Source organism: Gorilla gorilla, chromosome 1, assembly GCF_029281585.2.
Source record: "Gorilla gorilla gorilla isolate KB3781 chromosome 1, NHGRI_mGorGor1-v2.1_pri, whole genome shotgun sequence".
Classification (NCBI taxonomy): Eukaryota; Metazoa; Chordata; class Mammalia; order Primates; family Hominidae; genus Gorilla; species Gorilla gorilla.
The window spans coordinates 169,752,278-169,770,271 of record NC_073224.2 but is presented as its reverse complement, the minus strand read 5'-3'; the positions used below and the strand labels follow the sequence as shown (position 1 = coordinate 169,770,271).

Here is a 17,994-nt window from a genome sequence, read left to right as displayed (position 1 = left end):
AGTTGTTTGTGTCTTTTCATGTTGGTGTCATGTTTGTATTGCAGTAGCCTCTTAAAGGAGAAGGGGCATCTAATAATGGTATAATTCATATCTTTAACTTAACTGTTTATAGGGTAGGTTCTTATCAATTTAATTTTTACAATAATGCTATAAAGTAAGACAAGTATTACTATTGTTAGTCATCAATTGAAAAGATGAGGAAAGCCAAGTGTGGTGGCTGATGCCTGTAATCCCAGCACTTTGGGATGCCCTGGTGGGAATTCAAGACCAGCCTGGGCAACATAGGGAGATGCTGTCTGTACAAAAAGTTTAAAGTATTAGCTGAGTGTGGCGGCGTGAGCCTATAGTCCCAGCTACTGGAGGGGTGGGGGTAAGGGGCTGAGGCAGGAGGATCACTTGAACCCATGAGTTTGAGGTTGCTGTGAACTCTGCACTTCAGCCTGGGTGACAGAACAAGACCCTGCCTCAAAAAAAAAATTTAAAAAGAAAAGATGAGGAAATTGGAGAGTTTTTTCCGACTTTCTTGTAATGACATGTAACATTTGTTGGGTGCCTATGTGTTGGGCACTCTGCTAAGTGCTTTGTATTCATATTTTTAATCTTAGAAACTTCAAATGGCATCATTATCCCCATTTTTCACATAAGGGACACATTAGCTCATGTGGCTAATTAGAAGAAGTATTTATTACAGTAGATGAGAACACACATAGGTGAGTAGAATCAGGGAATAGAATAGAAGCCACTTATGTTTTTTACATTTATATAGTTTGAATATTTAGCATTAAACTTATTGCTTTATAATTTTTAACATTCCACAAAAAACCTATGTTAAAATATGAAATCTAAATAAGCTGTTCTCGCTGTGTAAACTAACTCTTCTGAGGTATATCTTTCATGTGAGTTTAAATTTTTCTGGATTTATTATGACAAGACATAGTAGGAGACAGTACAACATAGTGGAAATACAGGCTTTGGAGTGAGATGTAGTACCTGGTTTGGTTTTTTTAATCCCTGCTCTACTATTACCTGCTTTATATGTTAGACAAGTTGCTTAACTTTTCTAAGCCTTAGTTTCTTTATTTATAGAATAGTCATTATAATAGTAATTTATTCTAAGCATTTGTATTAGTATTCTCACTTATTATCCTCATAACAACCCCAATGAGGTGGGCATTATTATTACCCTCTTAGTTTAAATAAGGAAATTGAAGCACCAAGTAATGAGCTGAAGTTCACACAATTATCTTAATTGGTAGAGTCCCTTCAGGTTGACTCTAGGGCCTGCATTATTAATCACTCTAGCACCTTTTAAGTGTTATGAGGATTGAAGGTCGTTTTAAAAGCATTCAATTAATGTAATTCAGTCTTATTAATGAAATGTACTGATTTGAGTACACTTTCACTTTTTTTCCAGTTTTAAGTAAGTCTTTAAAAATAATTTTCCTTCATGAAGAGAAAGTTAATTTACTGCATGGGGGAAAAAACATAAAAGGTCAAATAGTGCATATGTTTAATTCCTCGATTACGAAAAACGTATTAAAATGCATGAAACTATTAGAGGTAAAGATACATATAACTCTACTGGATATTTTCTTGCATTGAACTTTTTTTTATTTTTTAAGATTGTGAAGCATTCCCTCCAATGGCTTTTTGTCAGTTAAGACTCCAAAAGAATCTTTTATAACATAGAAGATAGTATTGAGAAATCAGTGTCTGGAGCTTCCCCAGCCAAATGTTTCTTTTGAGCCGATTAAATAAAAAAGCCAAGCAAATCTGTACAAATAAATTGATTCTGATTTTCCAAGCAATACATGTGCACTATAGCTGAGAATACTGTGCACACGATGCAAGCACCAGAATCTTAATGCTCTGACTACTACTTTTTTCCTCTATTTAATCATAAAACAAAGTTGTAAAAAATGGTCACAGATAGATTTTTGCCTATAATTTTAGGGTGTTCACAGACCCTGCTCTGTCAATTTAAAAACATACATATAAAATCCTTGCTATTGAAAGACAATATATATTAAACGATATGAAAGAAGTAATTGAAAATAAACACAGGTAGACTTTTTTTCTGTCCTGGTATGTGTGTCCATGTGTTCTTTTGTCTGTCAGTCAGTCCCCTAGTGCTAACTCATCCTTATCCTCTCCCCTTCATTTAGGTGAAGAATAGGAGCATGGGATTTACAATCTGATTTTTAAAAAGATATTAATATTTATAAAATTGTGTAAATTTATAGAATTAGAAATACAGTAGAAATATTATCTAATTTATAGAACTAGAAATCAAAATATATCTGCAGATAAGTTTTTTTGTTTGTTTTTTTTTTGAGACAGAGTCTTGCCCTGTCGCCTAGGCTGGAATGCAATGGCACAATCTCAGCTTACTGCAGCCTCCGCCTCCTGGGTTCAAGTGATTCTCCTGCCTCAGCCTCCGAATAGCTGAGACTACAGTTGCACGCCACCACGCCCAGCTAGTTTTTGTATTTTTAGTAGAGGCGGGGTTTCGTCATTTTGGCCACGCTAGTCTTGAACTCCTGGCGTGAAGTGATCCGCTCACCTTGGCCTCCCAAAGTGCTGGGATTATAGGCATGAGCCACCACTCCTGGCCGTAAGTTTTTTAAAACTTACGGATTTGTAACCAGCAATTTATTTCCTAGGTTCTTCTTATGGCTCTCTATAGCTAAAGGGGAAAAAAATTATAGCCAAATACTTTGAGAGTTTGCTCAACCAAATTTCCCTCTAAATGGAACAAATACATACCATCTTCATTCACAAAGCCTTTGCTGCATGCATTCCCTTAGTATACTTTATTGATAAGCCATCTGCCTTACAAGAATTGAGCAGATTGTATGAGGCATTTGTAAAGTTTCTAGCCCATAGGTGATGGTAGATTTTTTGTCTAATGCTGGACTTGTTCCAGTATGATATTGTTAGGTATCAGAAACCCAAAGACTGATAAATTGCCTTTTCTAGCCTCAAAAAATGTATTTGCTTGGGGGTGGAGGGAAGAGCTATTTAACAACTAATTTCATAAAAGGCCTGTTGCTTGTGCCGATTTGCAGAATTGTGTTAATTGGGAGGACTCCACTGTCTTTTCCATTAGTGTGAACAAAAGTGGCTAACAAAAAGGGACTTGATTTATCCAACTGCAAACAGGGTTCCCAGTGGGTAGAGGGATTATGCATACCTGTGTCTGCTCTTCGTTTTTTTTCCTTTTGAGACGGAATTTCGCTCTTGTTACCCCAGGCTGGAGTGCAGTGGCACAATCTTGAGTCACCACAACCTCCACCTCCCGGGTTCAAGCAATTCTTCCTCCTCGAGGAGCCTCCCAAGTAGCTGGGATTACAGGTATGCGCCACCACGCGCGGCTGATTTTGTATTTTTAGTAAAGACGGGGTTTCTCCATGTTGGTCAGGCTCATCTCGAACCCCCGACCTCAGGTGATCCACCCACCTTGGCCTCCCAAAGTGATGGGATTACAGGCGTGAGCCACCGTGCGTGGCCTGTCTGCTCCCCTTTATCTAAAAGACCTTCCATCTAAATACAAAGATCTTTTTAGAAGCTTGAGATGGAAAAGAACTAAAGCTTGTTCATTAGGACTAAGAGGATTAGTATTGTTTTACGGATGTGTATAAAGCCTCATTGTCTAATATTATTTGACATGCTTTCCTGCCAATATCACGCACCAGTTAATTTTTTTTTTTCAATGTAGCAGTAGTGGTTCCCTACGTGTCCTACCTGTGAATCTTCAGAGTATTATGGGGAACCTGTAAGTTATTTCTTGTGTTTCAAAAGCCTATCAGAAATCATGCACTTTTCCATAATGTGACTTTATAGGCCAAATGATAGGTTAACTTTTTTTTTTTTTTTGAGATAAGGTCTCACTCTGTCACCCAGACTAGAGTACAGTGTCACGATCTCAGCTCACTGCAGCTTTGACCTCCCAGGCTCAGGTGATCCTCCACTTCAGCCTCCCAAGTAATTGGGACCACAGGTGCACACCACTACACCCAGCTAACTTTTTTGTATTTTTTGTAGAGATGGGGTTTCTTTGCGTTCCCAGGCTGGTCTCAAACAACTGGGCTCAAGCAATCCACCCACCTCTGCCTCCCAAACTGCTGGGATTACAGGGATGAGCCACCATACCCAGCTGCATTAACTCATAATAAAATTGATAATAATGATCATTTATATATAACTAGAAGCTTTCCCTTACATCCAAAGATGAGCTAATTGAACCTTCTCTGTGCATACTTCCTTCACTTTGCTTTCCACATGACAAGACTTCTGAGTCTCTCTCTGAAGTATAAACTGGAATGCATTCACTTCACAAAGAGTGGACTTCTTTTCTTGAAAGCTTCAAACTTGTTCTTATCCTTAGGGTCTTTCTAATTTGTTATTTCCTCTGTCTGGAATATTCTTCCTCCAGAAATCCAAATGGCTTGCTTCTTCCTTTTAGTAAGGTCTCAGCAGATAACACTTTTTCCGCCATCCCCTGTCCTATTTCATTTCATCACAACACATTACTCCTTTCATCTTTGTGGGTTTTTTTGTGGTTTTTTTTTGTTGTTGTTTTTTGTTTTTTTGAGATGGCGTTTCGCTCTTCTTGCCCAGGCTGGAGTGCAGTGGCGCAATCTCAGCTCACTGCAACCTCCGCCTCCCAGGTTCAAGCAATTCTCCTGCCTCAGCCTTCCAAGTAGCTGGGATTACAGGCATGTGCCACCATGCTCGGCTAATTTTGTATTTTTAGTGGAGGCAGGGTTTCTCCATGTTGGTCAGGTTGGTCTCAACTCCCGACCTCAGGTGATCCGCTTGCCTTGGCCTGCCGAAGTACTTGGATTACAGACATGAGCCACCGCGCCTGGCTGTGTTGTTTTTTTATTGAAAGTCTGCCATACTAGACCTGAAGTTTTATGGTATCAGGGACATTCACTTCCTTTTCCCTACTCTATTTCCAGCAGCTAGGAAAATCCTTGGAACAGATTTACGTACATAATATTTGAAGAAATTTGTGAGTTTTTTGACTGCCTCTTAATGATATTGTAGATACAGTGAATAAAACAGGCATGAATCCTGTCTCCAGATTCTATATTTTCTATAGTCTTGTTTAATTGTGAGCCTAAATAAATCTGAAGTGATTTAAAACTGTCATAGATTGGTTATATTTATTCGCTTTAATATATCTGTCATTTGTCTTCAGGTATATGTCTTATTCCTATGTAAAACAGACATTAACATAATTATTTAATCTATTAGACCTACAAGAATCTTCAAAATTATGATTCAACTCTTCACTTGGCTGACAAACTGACACAGGTTCTTAGAAGTGAAGTGAAATTTTCTCAAATCACATGCTTAATGACAGGGGTGGGTTTTTTTTGTTTGTTTTTTGTTTTTTTTGTGTGTGTTTTGTTTTTTGTTTTTTGAGACGGAGTCTTGCTCTGTTGCCCAGGCTGGAGTGCAGGGACGCGATCTCGGTTCACGCCATTCTCCCGCCTCAGCCTCCCGAGTAGCTGGCACTACAGGCGTCTGCTACGACACCCAGCTAATTTTGTTTTTGTATTTTCAGTAGAGACGGGGTTTCACCATGTTAGCCAGGATGGTCTTGATCTCCTGACCTCGTGATCCGCCCGCCTTGGCCTCCCAAAGTGCTGGGATTACAGGCATGAGCCACTGCACCTGGCCAACAGGGCTGGTATTTTAAGCCAGCCTTCTAACTTTAAATTCAGTAATTTTTTTTTGTTGTTAGCTGCTAAATGATGTGAAAATAAAATATTTTAAAATCCTCTACAGTTGAATAAACTTTTTGCCACTTAGTTTCTCTACAGCAAAGTATCATCTATTTGTTCAGTAAGTTATTGTACATAAATTGGCTTCTAGTGGTTTAAAGGATTTCATTACAACTACCTTTTTCTTTGGTTTGAATTTGTAGTTTTAATTATGAAATGTGTCAAACATACAGAAAAATGTAGAGTCATATAAAAGATTTATCTGTACCCATCACAGAGAATAAATAAGTGTTAACATTTCAGGAAAAAAAGAAAAAGGCATGAACCCTGACCTTCTGTTATTTGTCCTTTTATCATCAAATATTTTAGCATGCGTGGCATATAGTAGGCACTCACAATAAATGTTAAACTATTAAGTATCTGTAACTGGCAGTTACATATGTGTGATTCAAAATGAGAAAATTAATTACCATTCTTTGTATTCACAGATACTTATTTATGAGTGACGTGCAGTTAGTTGTACAATCAGCCTCCATAACCATGTGTTCCACATACTTGGGTTTAACCAACCCCTATCAAAAATATTCAAAAAATAAAAAATAATGATATTAAAAATAAAAGGTTTTAGAAATACAATATAAAAGCTATTTACATAGCATTTACATTGTATTCAGTATTAAAGTTGAGTATCCCTAATCCAAACCAAAATCCAAAATGCTCCAAAATCTGAAACTTTCTGAGCACTAACGTGGCACAAGGTAAATGCTCACTGGAGCATTTCAGATTTTAAATGTTAGGATTAGGGACGCTAAATCAGTAAATATAATGCAGATATTCCAAAATCTTTTTTAAAAATCCAAAATCCAAAACACTTATGGTCCCAAGCATTTTAGATAAGGGTTACTCAAGAGTATGAGGGTATGTGCTTACATTATATGCAAATACAGTTGTACCAGTCCTGAGGTGAGTATTCATGGGGAATTGATACCAGGACCCCAGAGGATATCAAAATACACAGATGCTCAAATTCTTTATGTAAAATAGGATAGCGTTTGTATATAATCTGTGCACATCCTCCCAAATATTTTAAATCATCTCTATACTAATAATAATAATACAATGTAAATGCTGTGTAAATAGTTGTTAGACAAGAAGTAAAAAGTCTGTACATGTTTAGACCATCAATTTTTTTCCAAATATTTTCAGTCCCAGGTTGGTTGAATCCACATACATGGAACCCATGGATACAGATCAAATGCTGTATTACACAACACCATTTTATATAGGGGATTTGAGCATCCTCTGGTTCTGGTATTTGTGGGAGGGTCCTGGAACCAATCCCCCACAGATAATGAGGGACAGCTATATGCTTTTCTTTAAAATTCTGAAAAGTCTTGGCTCTAGCTAATGTTAGTTGATTTCTATGAAGGCCATAATTTGTAATTTTGCTGAGGCTCACATTCAATCAACCCATCCATTTTCTGTATAAGCACTAGTGAAAGTCACTTAGCCAGTTGGCTCTACACCCAAATCTCAATAACCTTGTGCTCTAATCTCTCACATATTGCATCTTGACTGCATTGTGCCAAGAGGTATTCATTAATGTAGATACTCTGTAAGGCTTCAAGTTTGTTTGTTTGTTTTTACCTCCAAAACATCTAAAACTTTTACCTCTAAAAACATTCAAGGTCAAGTAAATTATTTAGTGAACTTTCTTAAATAACATTGTCATTAAGGTATATTTGTGCGTGTGTCCAGCACATTCATTGGGACTGACTGTGTGACAGACATTGTGCCAGGTTCTGGACTGACCCAGGAAGCTCACGACTTTGAGTGATACATGTCAATAATAAATATATGTATCTTCTGTTACTTAGCAGAAAAGAGGAAGCCCTAACAGCTTGCAGAAGTCAGCAGTGAGGGAAGGAATGCTCTACAGAAGATGACAGATAAGATGAGTGATGTTATTAATAACTTGTTTATAGGCACAGAGACATTATGGTTTTTGTCATGTTTGGGGCACTACAAGTCACTGGACTACACACTGGATGCAGTTGAGAGAATAGTTCAGATGAGGTTGAAAACAAAGGCAAGGATTTTTTTAATAGTCAAAAGCTTCAAAATTATTTTAAGCAAGAATATGTATGTGAAACAAGTTTTTCTTGAGAAATTGCAGTATTTTCTTTAGAAATATATACTTGAATATATTTAAGTACTGTAAACTGTGTTTCCAAAGTCAGCTATTGTGGAATTGGCTGGGTGCAGTGGCTCACGCGCCTGTAATCCCAGAACTTTGGGAGGCCAAGGCGGGTGGATCACCAGAGGTCAGGAGTTGGAGACCAGCATGGCCAACATGGTGAAACCTCATGTCTACTAAAAATACAAAACTTAGCCTGGCGTCGTGGCAGGCGCCTGTAATCCCAGCTACTCCCGAGGCCTAGGTAGGAGAATGGCTTGAACAGGGGAAGCGGAGGTTGCAGTGAGCCAAGATGGTGCCACTGCACTCCAGCCTGGGCGACAGGGCGACTTTGTCTCAAAAAAAAAAAGTAATCCATTGTGAATGAATGTACAAAACGCTTATTAATAAGTGTAATATTAAAATATATCTTTTCTGCAAGTTTTAGTGACAAAACAAATTAGTTACAGATTTAATGTTACCAAAATTCATGTACATTGAAGATTTCGGGACATTTTATACTGGTGGTGGTGGGGTGGCATCTTAGCTTGGGTTTAAATATCATTAGTAATCGGATAGCTCTGTAGATGATTATCAGTATATAAAGACATCGTGAGCAGTATTTAATAAGAAGAGTTGCTGAAGTGACTTTTTGCAGGAGGATGAATGCTTTTTTAAAAAAAAAGTTTATACGTGCCTCTTCGCTCTTCCAAAAAAAAAAGAGAGAAGAAAAAGAAGAATAAAACGAGAGACGAAGGTGGATAACACCTTTCTCTAGACCGCAGTGCCTCTCATTTCTCGGGCTGCAGGCGACGGCTGCTGGGCCTGCGCGGGGTGGAGCCGACGCTGACGCGCGCTGCGCCGCAAGGCATTGTGGGAATTCGGGCCCGCTAGTGTCGTGGTTGGAGGCGAGGTGGGGCGGCCGTTTGTTTTCTCGTGGTCTCGAGCTCGCGCGCTCTCATCCCCTCCCCCGCGGCGTGCGGCGGGGCGGAGAAACGGCGGCGGCGGCATCGGCGGCATCGGCAGCAGTAGCAGAGGCTGTAGCATCGGACACCCTCCTCTCTCCCGCAAACCGGTTCCTCTTCCCCCTCCTTCTCACTGTTTGTTGTGTGTTTGATGTGTTAAAGCAGGAGCGAGAACCCGAGCAGCGCCATGAGCAACACTACCGTCGTCCCCAGCACTGCAGGTCCGGGCCCCAGCGGCGGGCCCGGTGGCGGAGGTGGTGGCGGCGGAGGCGGCGGCACCGAGGTAATCCAGGTGACTAATGTCTCCCCGAGCGCTAGCTCTGAGCAGATGCGGACTCTCTTCGGTTTCCTAGGCAAGATCGACGAACTGCGCCTCTTCCCGCCGGAGTGAGTATCGTCCACCATCACTGTTCCTGCTAACGCCGCCTCAGCCTGGGCCTAACACACGCAATTTCCTTAGGCCCCTGTCGCTGCTTCCCCGGGCCAGGCTGCTTGAGTGGCTGGTGGCTGTTGGATTTACTTAAGACGGTTGTGTTCCAGGCCTACAAAAAAATGCAGAGAGGCAGGGCCAGGGCTTTTTGGAATTAGGAAACACTGGCTGTTATTCTCGGGAGATTTTTTTTTTTCCGCTTTAAATTGTGCCAACGTGGTCGTTTGGCTTTGAGGACTTAACGCAAGACTAACCGCAGTCTGTACGTCGTATATAGGTTAAATCCATTTTTAAAAAAACTGAGTATTTGTTCTTTGCGTTCTTGGAAGAAAGGTAACAAAATTATTCATGCCTGTGTTAATTTGGTGTTAAACTTTGTAGGTTGTTCACTTATTGTTATTGGCTGTTATGTGGTTCTGGCCCAGCAATATAATTCAAAGATCATATTCTTTTTGACAGACGCTTAGTTTAGTGAGCCTGATTACTTAATTTTTATAATGTCAAAAAACGGGTTATAAACCAGAGATTTTCCTTTGTTTGAATAATATACAGATTTGTGATATTTCACAGTTGTTCTTGAGAAGGATTTTTATAAATGTTGAAATTTGAATTAGAGTGTATGACTTTTTATCCTTTTTGTCTCACTTTTATTTTGAAAATTATTTCTATCGCAAGAATATTAAATAAGTGGATGAATTGTAAAGAAAAAATAGTTAAAAGAAGCTAAGAAGTAAGATAAAGTGTACTATTAAAACAGACAATTGGAATAATAATAATAGTCTTGTGCTTTTTGGAAGACTTATTGGTGAAGTGACAATTCAAATGTCATTATCAGTAAATATATATTGAGAATTTTATGATGTCACTTAAATACTAAACAGGAAATTGGAATCCTCTAAGAATCTACTGTTATGGTACGTGTAACCATTAACTTTCTGCTCAATAAAATAATTGACAAAAGTTTATCATAATGAGATATTTGTTAAGTATTAGCATATTTCATCACTTTCCACTTAAAATACTTTCACAAGATTATTGGTGTTTTCAAATTGGTATGTTTCTAATTTTTAGGGAAATGTACATGTGGAGAGAGGATTTACTTAGTTTGCATGACGTGGAGTTCTGGGAACAAACACGTAAATCTTTATTCCTGTTATTTTGACAGATACTTGATTTGGTAATGAAAGACAAATAGCTTTCATAACATGAACATACAAAAATAGATGCTTTGCTGTTGTTCAGTTTTCTCAAGACTTACTGTTTTAAGCTTGTAAAATTAATGAACAGTAAAATAGCAGAAAATAGTGATACCTTGGATGATTTTAATAGTTTTATTAGTGAGATATTTGAGGTATTTGATTTACTACAATTCTTTCCAATCCTACAAGTTAAAAATTTTGTTAATGGTTGCTGACTTTTAAATGCTGTTTATTCTCTGAAGGCAGTTTTATGATGCATTTAGAAAAAAGGTAAGAGAGATATAGGCATTATACTGGTTCATCTTTTACCTAATGCGTGACCAGTATACTAGAGGAAGTTGTGATGGACCAGAGTCTTTTTGTTTTGTAATCAAATGAATAGTTCCTTCATAACCAGGACAGCTAGTGTGTGCTTGAGAATGTCTCCCTCAACTATATGATCTGGGATACTCTGCATTAAAAGGACTACTTTCCCGGTATTGGGAGAAAGAGAGAGAAATTGACACATTTTTACTCTGACTCCTTCATTTATCTTCCCACATGCAAGATCATTTTGTCTTTTAAAATGTACAAGGTTACAATAAGTTAAATGTTATTAGTGGCCTTCTACATTTGATCAGTAATGTAGATGGCTACTTTTATTTACTTGATGTTGCATTTTGTTTTTTTAACTATAAGTTTCAATACACTAATTTGACTTGCACAAGTTGCATATACTTCCCAGTGGTCCACAGGGTTCATCATTCCAAAAATATTTATTCATAACATTGAATGGCTCAGATTACATAAAATTCTATCTGTTGTAAACAGGTCACCTGATTGTAACTATTATCTACACAGTTGGCCTTCTTCATCTCTGGGTTCCACATCCATGGATTCAGCCCACTGTGAATTGAAAATATAAGGAGAGAGCGTCTGTACTGAATATGTACAGACTTTTTTCTTGTCATTCCCTAAACAGTACAGTATAGCAACTATTTACATTGTATTAGGTATTATAAGTAATCAAGAGATTTAAAGTATGCAAGAGGATGTGCACAGGTAATATGCCATGATTTTATTTTTCCTCCACCTCTTCCCCCTCCCTGCATCATTTTATATAAGAGACTTGAGCATCTGTGGATTTTGTTATCTGCAGGGAGTCCTGAAACCATGGATATTGAGGGAAAACTATATGATTTCCCCCAAGAAGGCAGTGACATGCACCTGTAACTCTTTTTCCCCTAGACATATGTGTGACAAGCTTAACTACTTTTGTTTTTCCGATGTCACCTTAATCAGAGAAAACTTCCCAGACCACCCTATGTAACATAAAGCACCTCTGCTGCTGCTTTATTCTCCTTAACACTACTTTTTTTCTATAGCACCTGTCACCAGTTGACAAGTTAAGTTTAACAACTTCTCTCCTGTAGAATATGAGGTGCTTTAAAATACATGTATGACTGAACCTCACCCACACCTACTGAAACTCTTCATTTCGGTTCTGAATGCCTATTTTGGGGAAACATTTCTGGGATTATGACAGACATTTCAATGACAACCTGCTCTAGGAGGTTTCCTGCATTGTCATTTTTAAGTCCATTTATTCCTTCTTTTAAACCAGAATTTCTGGCCTGTAATTTTACTGAGAAATAGAAATACTATCTTTACAATAGGTGATATTCTAACTGTCTCTACAGCATGATGGCTCTGCAGCTATTTGAAAGCATCTGTCAGTGAACCCCACATATACTCTTTGTTAAACTGTTATTTTGATTTTGGTTGTTTCTGAAATGCGTATTGGAAATGCAGCATTGTTTGAGTATCTATCGTGTGTGAGTTGCTTTCTAAATGTATCTTAATCCTTACAAACCCGGAGGAAAAAATGTTTTTGACCCTGTTTTACAAGTTCGCGAACTGAAATTTAAATAGGTATTTTTTGTATGCCCAAGCCATACTGCCAGTGTCAGAACTAGAACTTGAACCCAAGTTGTGACTCTCCTTTACCACTTGATCAGGAGTTTGCTGATTTAGCCAAGTAACTTGTAAGATCTTCACATGCTTTCTTTTAGTGGGATTACCCAGCAAAGTGCTTATCAGGTGATGATCCCAGTGAAGTATGTCACAGTTATGCAGTAACTTAAGGCTGCTGTAATACGGAGATACATTGAAGTTCATTAGTAACTTTTCAGTGACCCAAAATGGATACTTTAATGGTTATATAAGTATAAATTAGTATATTAGGTAAGGGAAAGAGTTTAGTGCACCTTTAAAGAAAAAATGGTTTTAATCGATGCACCATTTTATTGTATATTTCTTTACATAGTGAGAAGGGGGCACATGAGGTCAGCAGTCAAGTTTTCAGGTTAATGTCGTCTTTGTCACACACCTCCTTTTGGGGGTTTCGGAGATACTTTTATTTATGAGCTCGAAATTCTCCACTTAGCACACTATTAAGGTGGAAATTGGAAGGCTGATATCAGTGGCCTAAACCTGAAGTTCTCGTACGTTAGTAGGCATGAATACCTTGTTAAGAATCTGGGCCTTCATATAAAAAAGATTCTCTACAGACCCTTAGGTGAACAACGGAAATCTCAGGTTTTCTCTGTGTAGTCTAGAAGATTCTGAAATAGCCCTCAGAGGACACGTAAGAACTGTTAAAACCTACACCACCGCTCTTAGTTGGAGGACAGAAGTGGCATGCAGGACTCACTTTACCCTATCTTGTTCCTCATTTCTCCCTACTTTATATTAATTCTAAAGAGATACGGAGTAAAATATGTGTCGTATTTGGAAGCAGTACTTCCACAGAATTTTAGAGCACAAAAATTAATTTCAGGCATCAGTCCTCTATCTTATATTAACATACTATCTTATTAAGATAAATTTTATTAGGAGGCTGAGGCGGGTGGATCACCTGAGGTCAGGAGTTCAAGACCAGCCTGACTAACATGGTGAAACCCCATCTCTGCTAAAAATACAAAAATTAGCCGGATGTGGTGGCGTGTGCGTGTAATCCCAGCTACTTGGGAGGCTGAGGCAGGGGAATCGCTTGAACCTGGGAGGTGGAGGTTGCGGTGAGCCGAGATCGTGCCATTGCACTCCAGCCTGAGCAACAAGAGTGAAACTCCATCTCAAAAAAAAAAAAAAGAAATTTTAATCGAAGAAATGTAAGAATGTAATTGTGGGCCCAGATACCATCAAAAACTTGTTTTAAACCCATCTAAAAGAGGCCATTTGAAGTGGAGAGAGATGAAATTATATTTCTTATTCACAGTATTCAAATTCATATTTAATCTGTACCCTACCATCACTTAACAGGTTTTGATATAGCCAAAATAATTGGAGCATTCCTATGCCATTAATGAGTAGGAAAAAAAAGTGAGTCACTTTAAGGTTGCCAAGTATAAAGAATACAATTTGAGCACGGGGGCAGTACTTTTTTTCCTAAAGAACTATTTATTGAAAATATCATATTTGGGAGTCATTTCTTTTAATAAGATAACAATAAAAAGTGTTAAAAGAATTGGTAGAGGTCAGTTTTAAGAAGTGTTAAGTGCCTGCTATTTCCCAGGGCATTGTGTTGGGTGTTAAGAATATAAGATGATAGCATTAAAAGAGCTTTGTAATTTAGTGATGGAAACATGGATGTCAGCAAAGAAATGTGAAGTGCCATAGATTACTAAACCTGCTAAAGTACTTGACAGTGAGGCACACCTGCAGCCCCATCTATTGGGGAAGCTGGAGTGGGAGGCTGGGTAACATAGTAAGACCCCTCCCATTTCTTTAAGGAGAAATTGCTTAAACATTCTTTTTACTACTGCGGGTGCAACATTGTTAAATTTTATACCAGCAGTGTTTCACATCTAAAAACCACTGTATTCTTTAAGAAACATTCAACAGTGAGCCTGTATAACAAAGTGGCTTAACTTGCTTGTGGATATCCTGTTAATTTTGCTTTGAACTTGGGTTAGGGTCTGTGTTTAGCCTGGGAGGTCCTTGTAGGGAAACTTGTATCAGAAGTTCTAATGGGTTTGAGTTCTCAGGCCATATATAGCATCACGTTAGTGTTTGAGTTGTGATAAAAATTGTGGGGTTTTTTGTTAGGCCTAAATTAAAAGAAATTATTTTTCTTTTCAACAATGAATCTGAAATTCTTAGTATAACCAAATCTGATGCAGTTACAATTTTATGTACACATTGGTGTGTTTCATTTTTTAGAAGCTGTGAAGCCTCATTCAGATAGTGTTAAAATATAGGATTTTCCTTTTCATTAATGAGTCCTATGATGTAAGTGTTATATTGATGTTAAAATGAAGTAGTTTTGTACCCTGGGTGCATAAAATTGTCAGAGAGAATTAAAGGAGAAAGAGCTCAAACTTCATCAGAGATCTTGATTTAATTGATGTGAAGAGTGTGGATTACCCCCAACCCCATGACTCTAATACACATTAGAGTGTATTAACTAGGGATGGTGTGTTTATTTCTGCCTTAGGGCACTAGCTTTCCAAATAACTTTTGGTATGGGCTTGAGCCATCCCTGTATTCATGCACAGAGTTTCAAGGCAGAAATTTGAGCTACCCGGTAACTTAACAGTTGAAAAAAACCCTGCTTCCTGTGTTATCTGTCTTACCTACACTGCCATAGCTTGCAGTTTAGCACTTGTCTTTCTTTTACCTAAGGAAGTAATTTGTTGAGGGAACTAGCCCTTTTGCTTATTGAAACTTTGCAGGGTAGCACTAGTGGAGCGTAGTACTATTCCCATGTGTGCCTACATTTTTTCTTTTATCTGAAAGTGCTCCAAGCCAGAAATCCTTGATTATTTACAGTGCATAAGAGTTCTTATATGCTGTGGGTAAAAGAGTGCAGGGCATGGAACCTGTTTATTTTATGCAGTTCAAGAAAACTCATTGATTATTGAGTACATGTTTGTTCTCATGATATTCATTTGTCCCTGATGTAAAAATTGTTCATCTTTCTTACTCTGAGAAAGCCATTAGGAAGTTTCTAAGCCCCAAACTACTGTTACCTGTATCTAAAAATAGCTGGTATTGGTATTATGAAAGAAACTGTTGACAATTTTGTGGTCCCCTCAGTCTCTGAGACTTTAGTACCAAATTGTTTTTAACCTGATACACTGTAAATATAAGTTGTGATTATAAGTTTTTATCTGAACTGCAATTCACTACATTATTTCAGTGAACAGTATATTATTGAGAATGTTTTCTTTTGAATTTAACTACATTAGTATACAGTTAGGTTTTTTTAATCTGTTTTACTTTTGAAATGTGTTGGTTTGTGAATTAGCATTTGTTTTAACTGCTATTCTGTTTCTCTTTTATGTTATTTGTTTATTTTTTAGTGATTCGCCTTTGCCAGTCTCATCTCGTGTCTGCTTTGTTAAGTTCCATGATCCAGACTCAGCAGTTGTGGCACAGCATCTGACAAACACTGTATTCGTTGACAGAGCTTTGATAGTCGTACCATATGCAGAAGGTTTGTGCTTTGTTTAACTACCTGTGTGGGCATCCTAAGATGACCATCTACCTCAGTAGATGTAGAGTGAGCATTAGTAGCATGTTAAATCTAAGCTATTAACATTTTTAAACCCTTGTTATACTGCAGTCCGTAATTTTTGCTTGCAGATTTTTTTTAATTCTAAAAATTAGAAATTAGGTCTGTTATTATAAGGTATTTACCTTTTGTTTTCTTTTAAAACATTTTTAAGTTGTTTAAAACCATGTCCCTTATTGTAACTCCCTGAGATACATCTACTTAGTTAATTTAATGTTAAGTTTTATGAAAAAGCCCTGAAGGTAAATGATTCACTCCATGTATGCTTACAGAGCCTTCAAATAAATGCATGATGTTATTTGTTTTAAATAAATGAGTAGGTTGATTTTATTTTCTTAAAGCTTCCTCACATTGATAATCTGGAAAAAAAAAACACATTGAATTTCAGTATACCAAGGGTTGCAGTGATTTTGGTTTTCGTGAAAGTTCAAGATTTCCTGTAGCTTAGGTGCCAAATGGGCACTGGGTGTTTTATTTTATGCCAGATTTTCTTGTTCATTCTTGCTATTTCTAGAATATCTCTAAATAATAAATTCTTCTCTCTGTTATTTGTGTGTGTGATTTTTATAGTGGAGAAGGCAAATGCAAAACCCTTCCAGATGCCTGAAAAACAGTGGGTCCTCTGCAGCTACAGGGGATTCTAGACATTAACTAAAGGCCAGCAAGCACTCAAGTGCCCCAAGTGTTTTCCTGGTGTAACCATTTGTTAACTACATTTTCTCTCTTTTTACATTTTAGGCTGTTAAAGTAATTTGACAGAAAAAAATGAGCAGGTTTTTTGGATCTAAAAAGCCACTGTGACAAGAAATTTTAATACCATTTTGTAAAATTTTCTAAGGCGTATTTTATAATTAGTTTGTTCCCAATGTACTGCTACTTTATTTGCATTTTGGTAACTATAAATTTTACTCGAATCACTGAAATATGATAAAACTGCTGGATTTTAAGTTAATAATTTAATATGCTGACCAGGATTTAAATGCTTTCCCCTTTCCTTAATAAACTGGTCAGTGGAAGTGGAATCTTAATATTGTTCATTTTAGATACTATCTGAAATCTTTGAAAAGAAATGTGAACATTTACACCATACCTTGTAAAAGTTGTGAAATGTCTAGTCCTTAACACTTAGAGAAGTTGCCTCTGGTTTTCTAAAGAAATTAACTTATATTTATAAATGGGTTAAGGCATGTTATGTAATAGTACCTCTGTCTCCATGATATTAAAGTGTATGAGCCCAGTTTTAAGGTTTTGTAATGTATAGATAGATAAATTTTTGAGTTAGTGTGTTTTGGTTAAGCAATTTCTTTTATGTCAGTGTGCCTATTGTAGGATAAGACCATCAACAGAAAATTTACAGAATTCAAATTCAGGATGAATAAAATAGAGTATAGGTCTTGGAACAAGGGTCAAATCATGTGAGTAATATGTAAAACATTTTGGTTAGCCTGTAAATTTAAATTTTTTATTGGCTAAGTATTATAGTTCCCAATCCCTGAACATAATACAGTATATCATATAAATGACTTTCATAAATATTTTCAGGCCATAGTAATTTTTCTAGACCTATTTTTGGAAGTGAAGTGTTTAGGAATATACAGTATATAGAATTAGGGGAATATTTCATTCAGAATTCTATTGTTGGTGAATTTAATTCTGGTATGATATGCTGTATTAATGTTACCTCCAGTAAATACAATTCCCTCCAGATTTAGCTATTACACTTCGGTGTTAGCTCTTGGTCAGTGTTTTAGAACAGTAGACATAGTCTACGGTAAGGAATAGTCTTAATTGGTAAAACTAAGATAGCTGAATTTGGAAGGAACTCTTAATAGTAATGGATTTGGGGATTTTTTAGGTTCCTTGGTTAATGTTTGTTTCTTTTGTCTGTTTCTTTTTCTTTCATTTCTACACATTCATGCAGTATTTCATGGTTCT

The 17,994-nt window shown here is 37.3% G+C and overlaps 1 protein-coding gene across 9 annotated transcripts in view; it reads left to right on the top strand.

The window, feature by feature from the left end:
* The window catches only part of SRSF11 (serine and arginine rich splicing factor 11), a 46,330-nt gene that overhangs the window by 6,920 nt on the left and 21,416 nt on the right, over positions 1–17,994 (top strand). For 4 of the 9 annotated variants that reach the window (XM_004025965.5, XM_031005440.3, XM_031005434.3 and 1 more), the window contains exons 2-3: positions 9,042–9,263; positions 15,848–15,981. In XM_004025965.5, the coding sequence (XP_004026014.1) occupies positions 9,064–9,263; positions 15,848–15,981 (334 nt within the window). In that variant the 5' untranslated portion in view covers positions 9,042–9,063. Of the gene's footprint in view, positions 1–8,781; positions 9,264–15,847; positions 15,982–17,994 lie in introns of those variants that run through there. The other 5 variants (XM_031005453.3, XM_019019700.4, XM_063697702.1 and 2 more) reach the window with 2 other exon arrangements.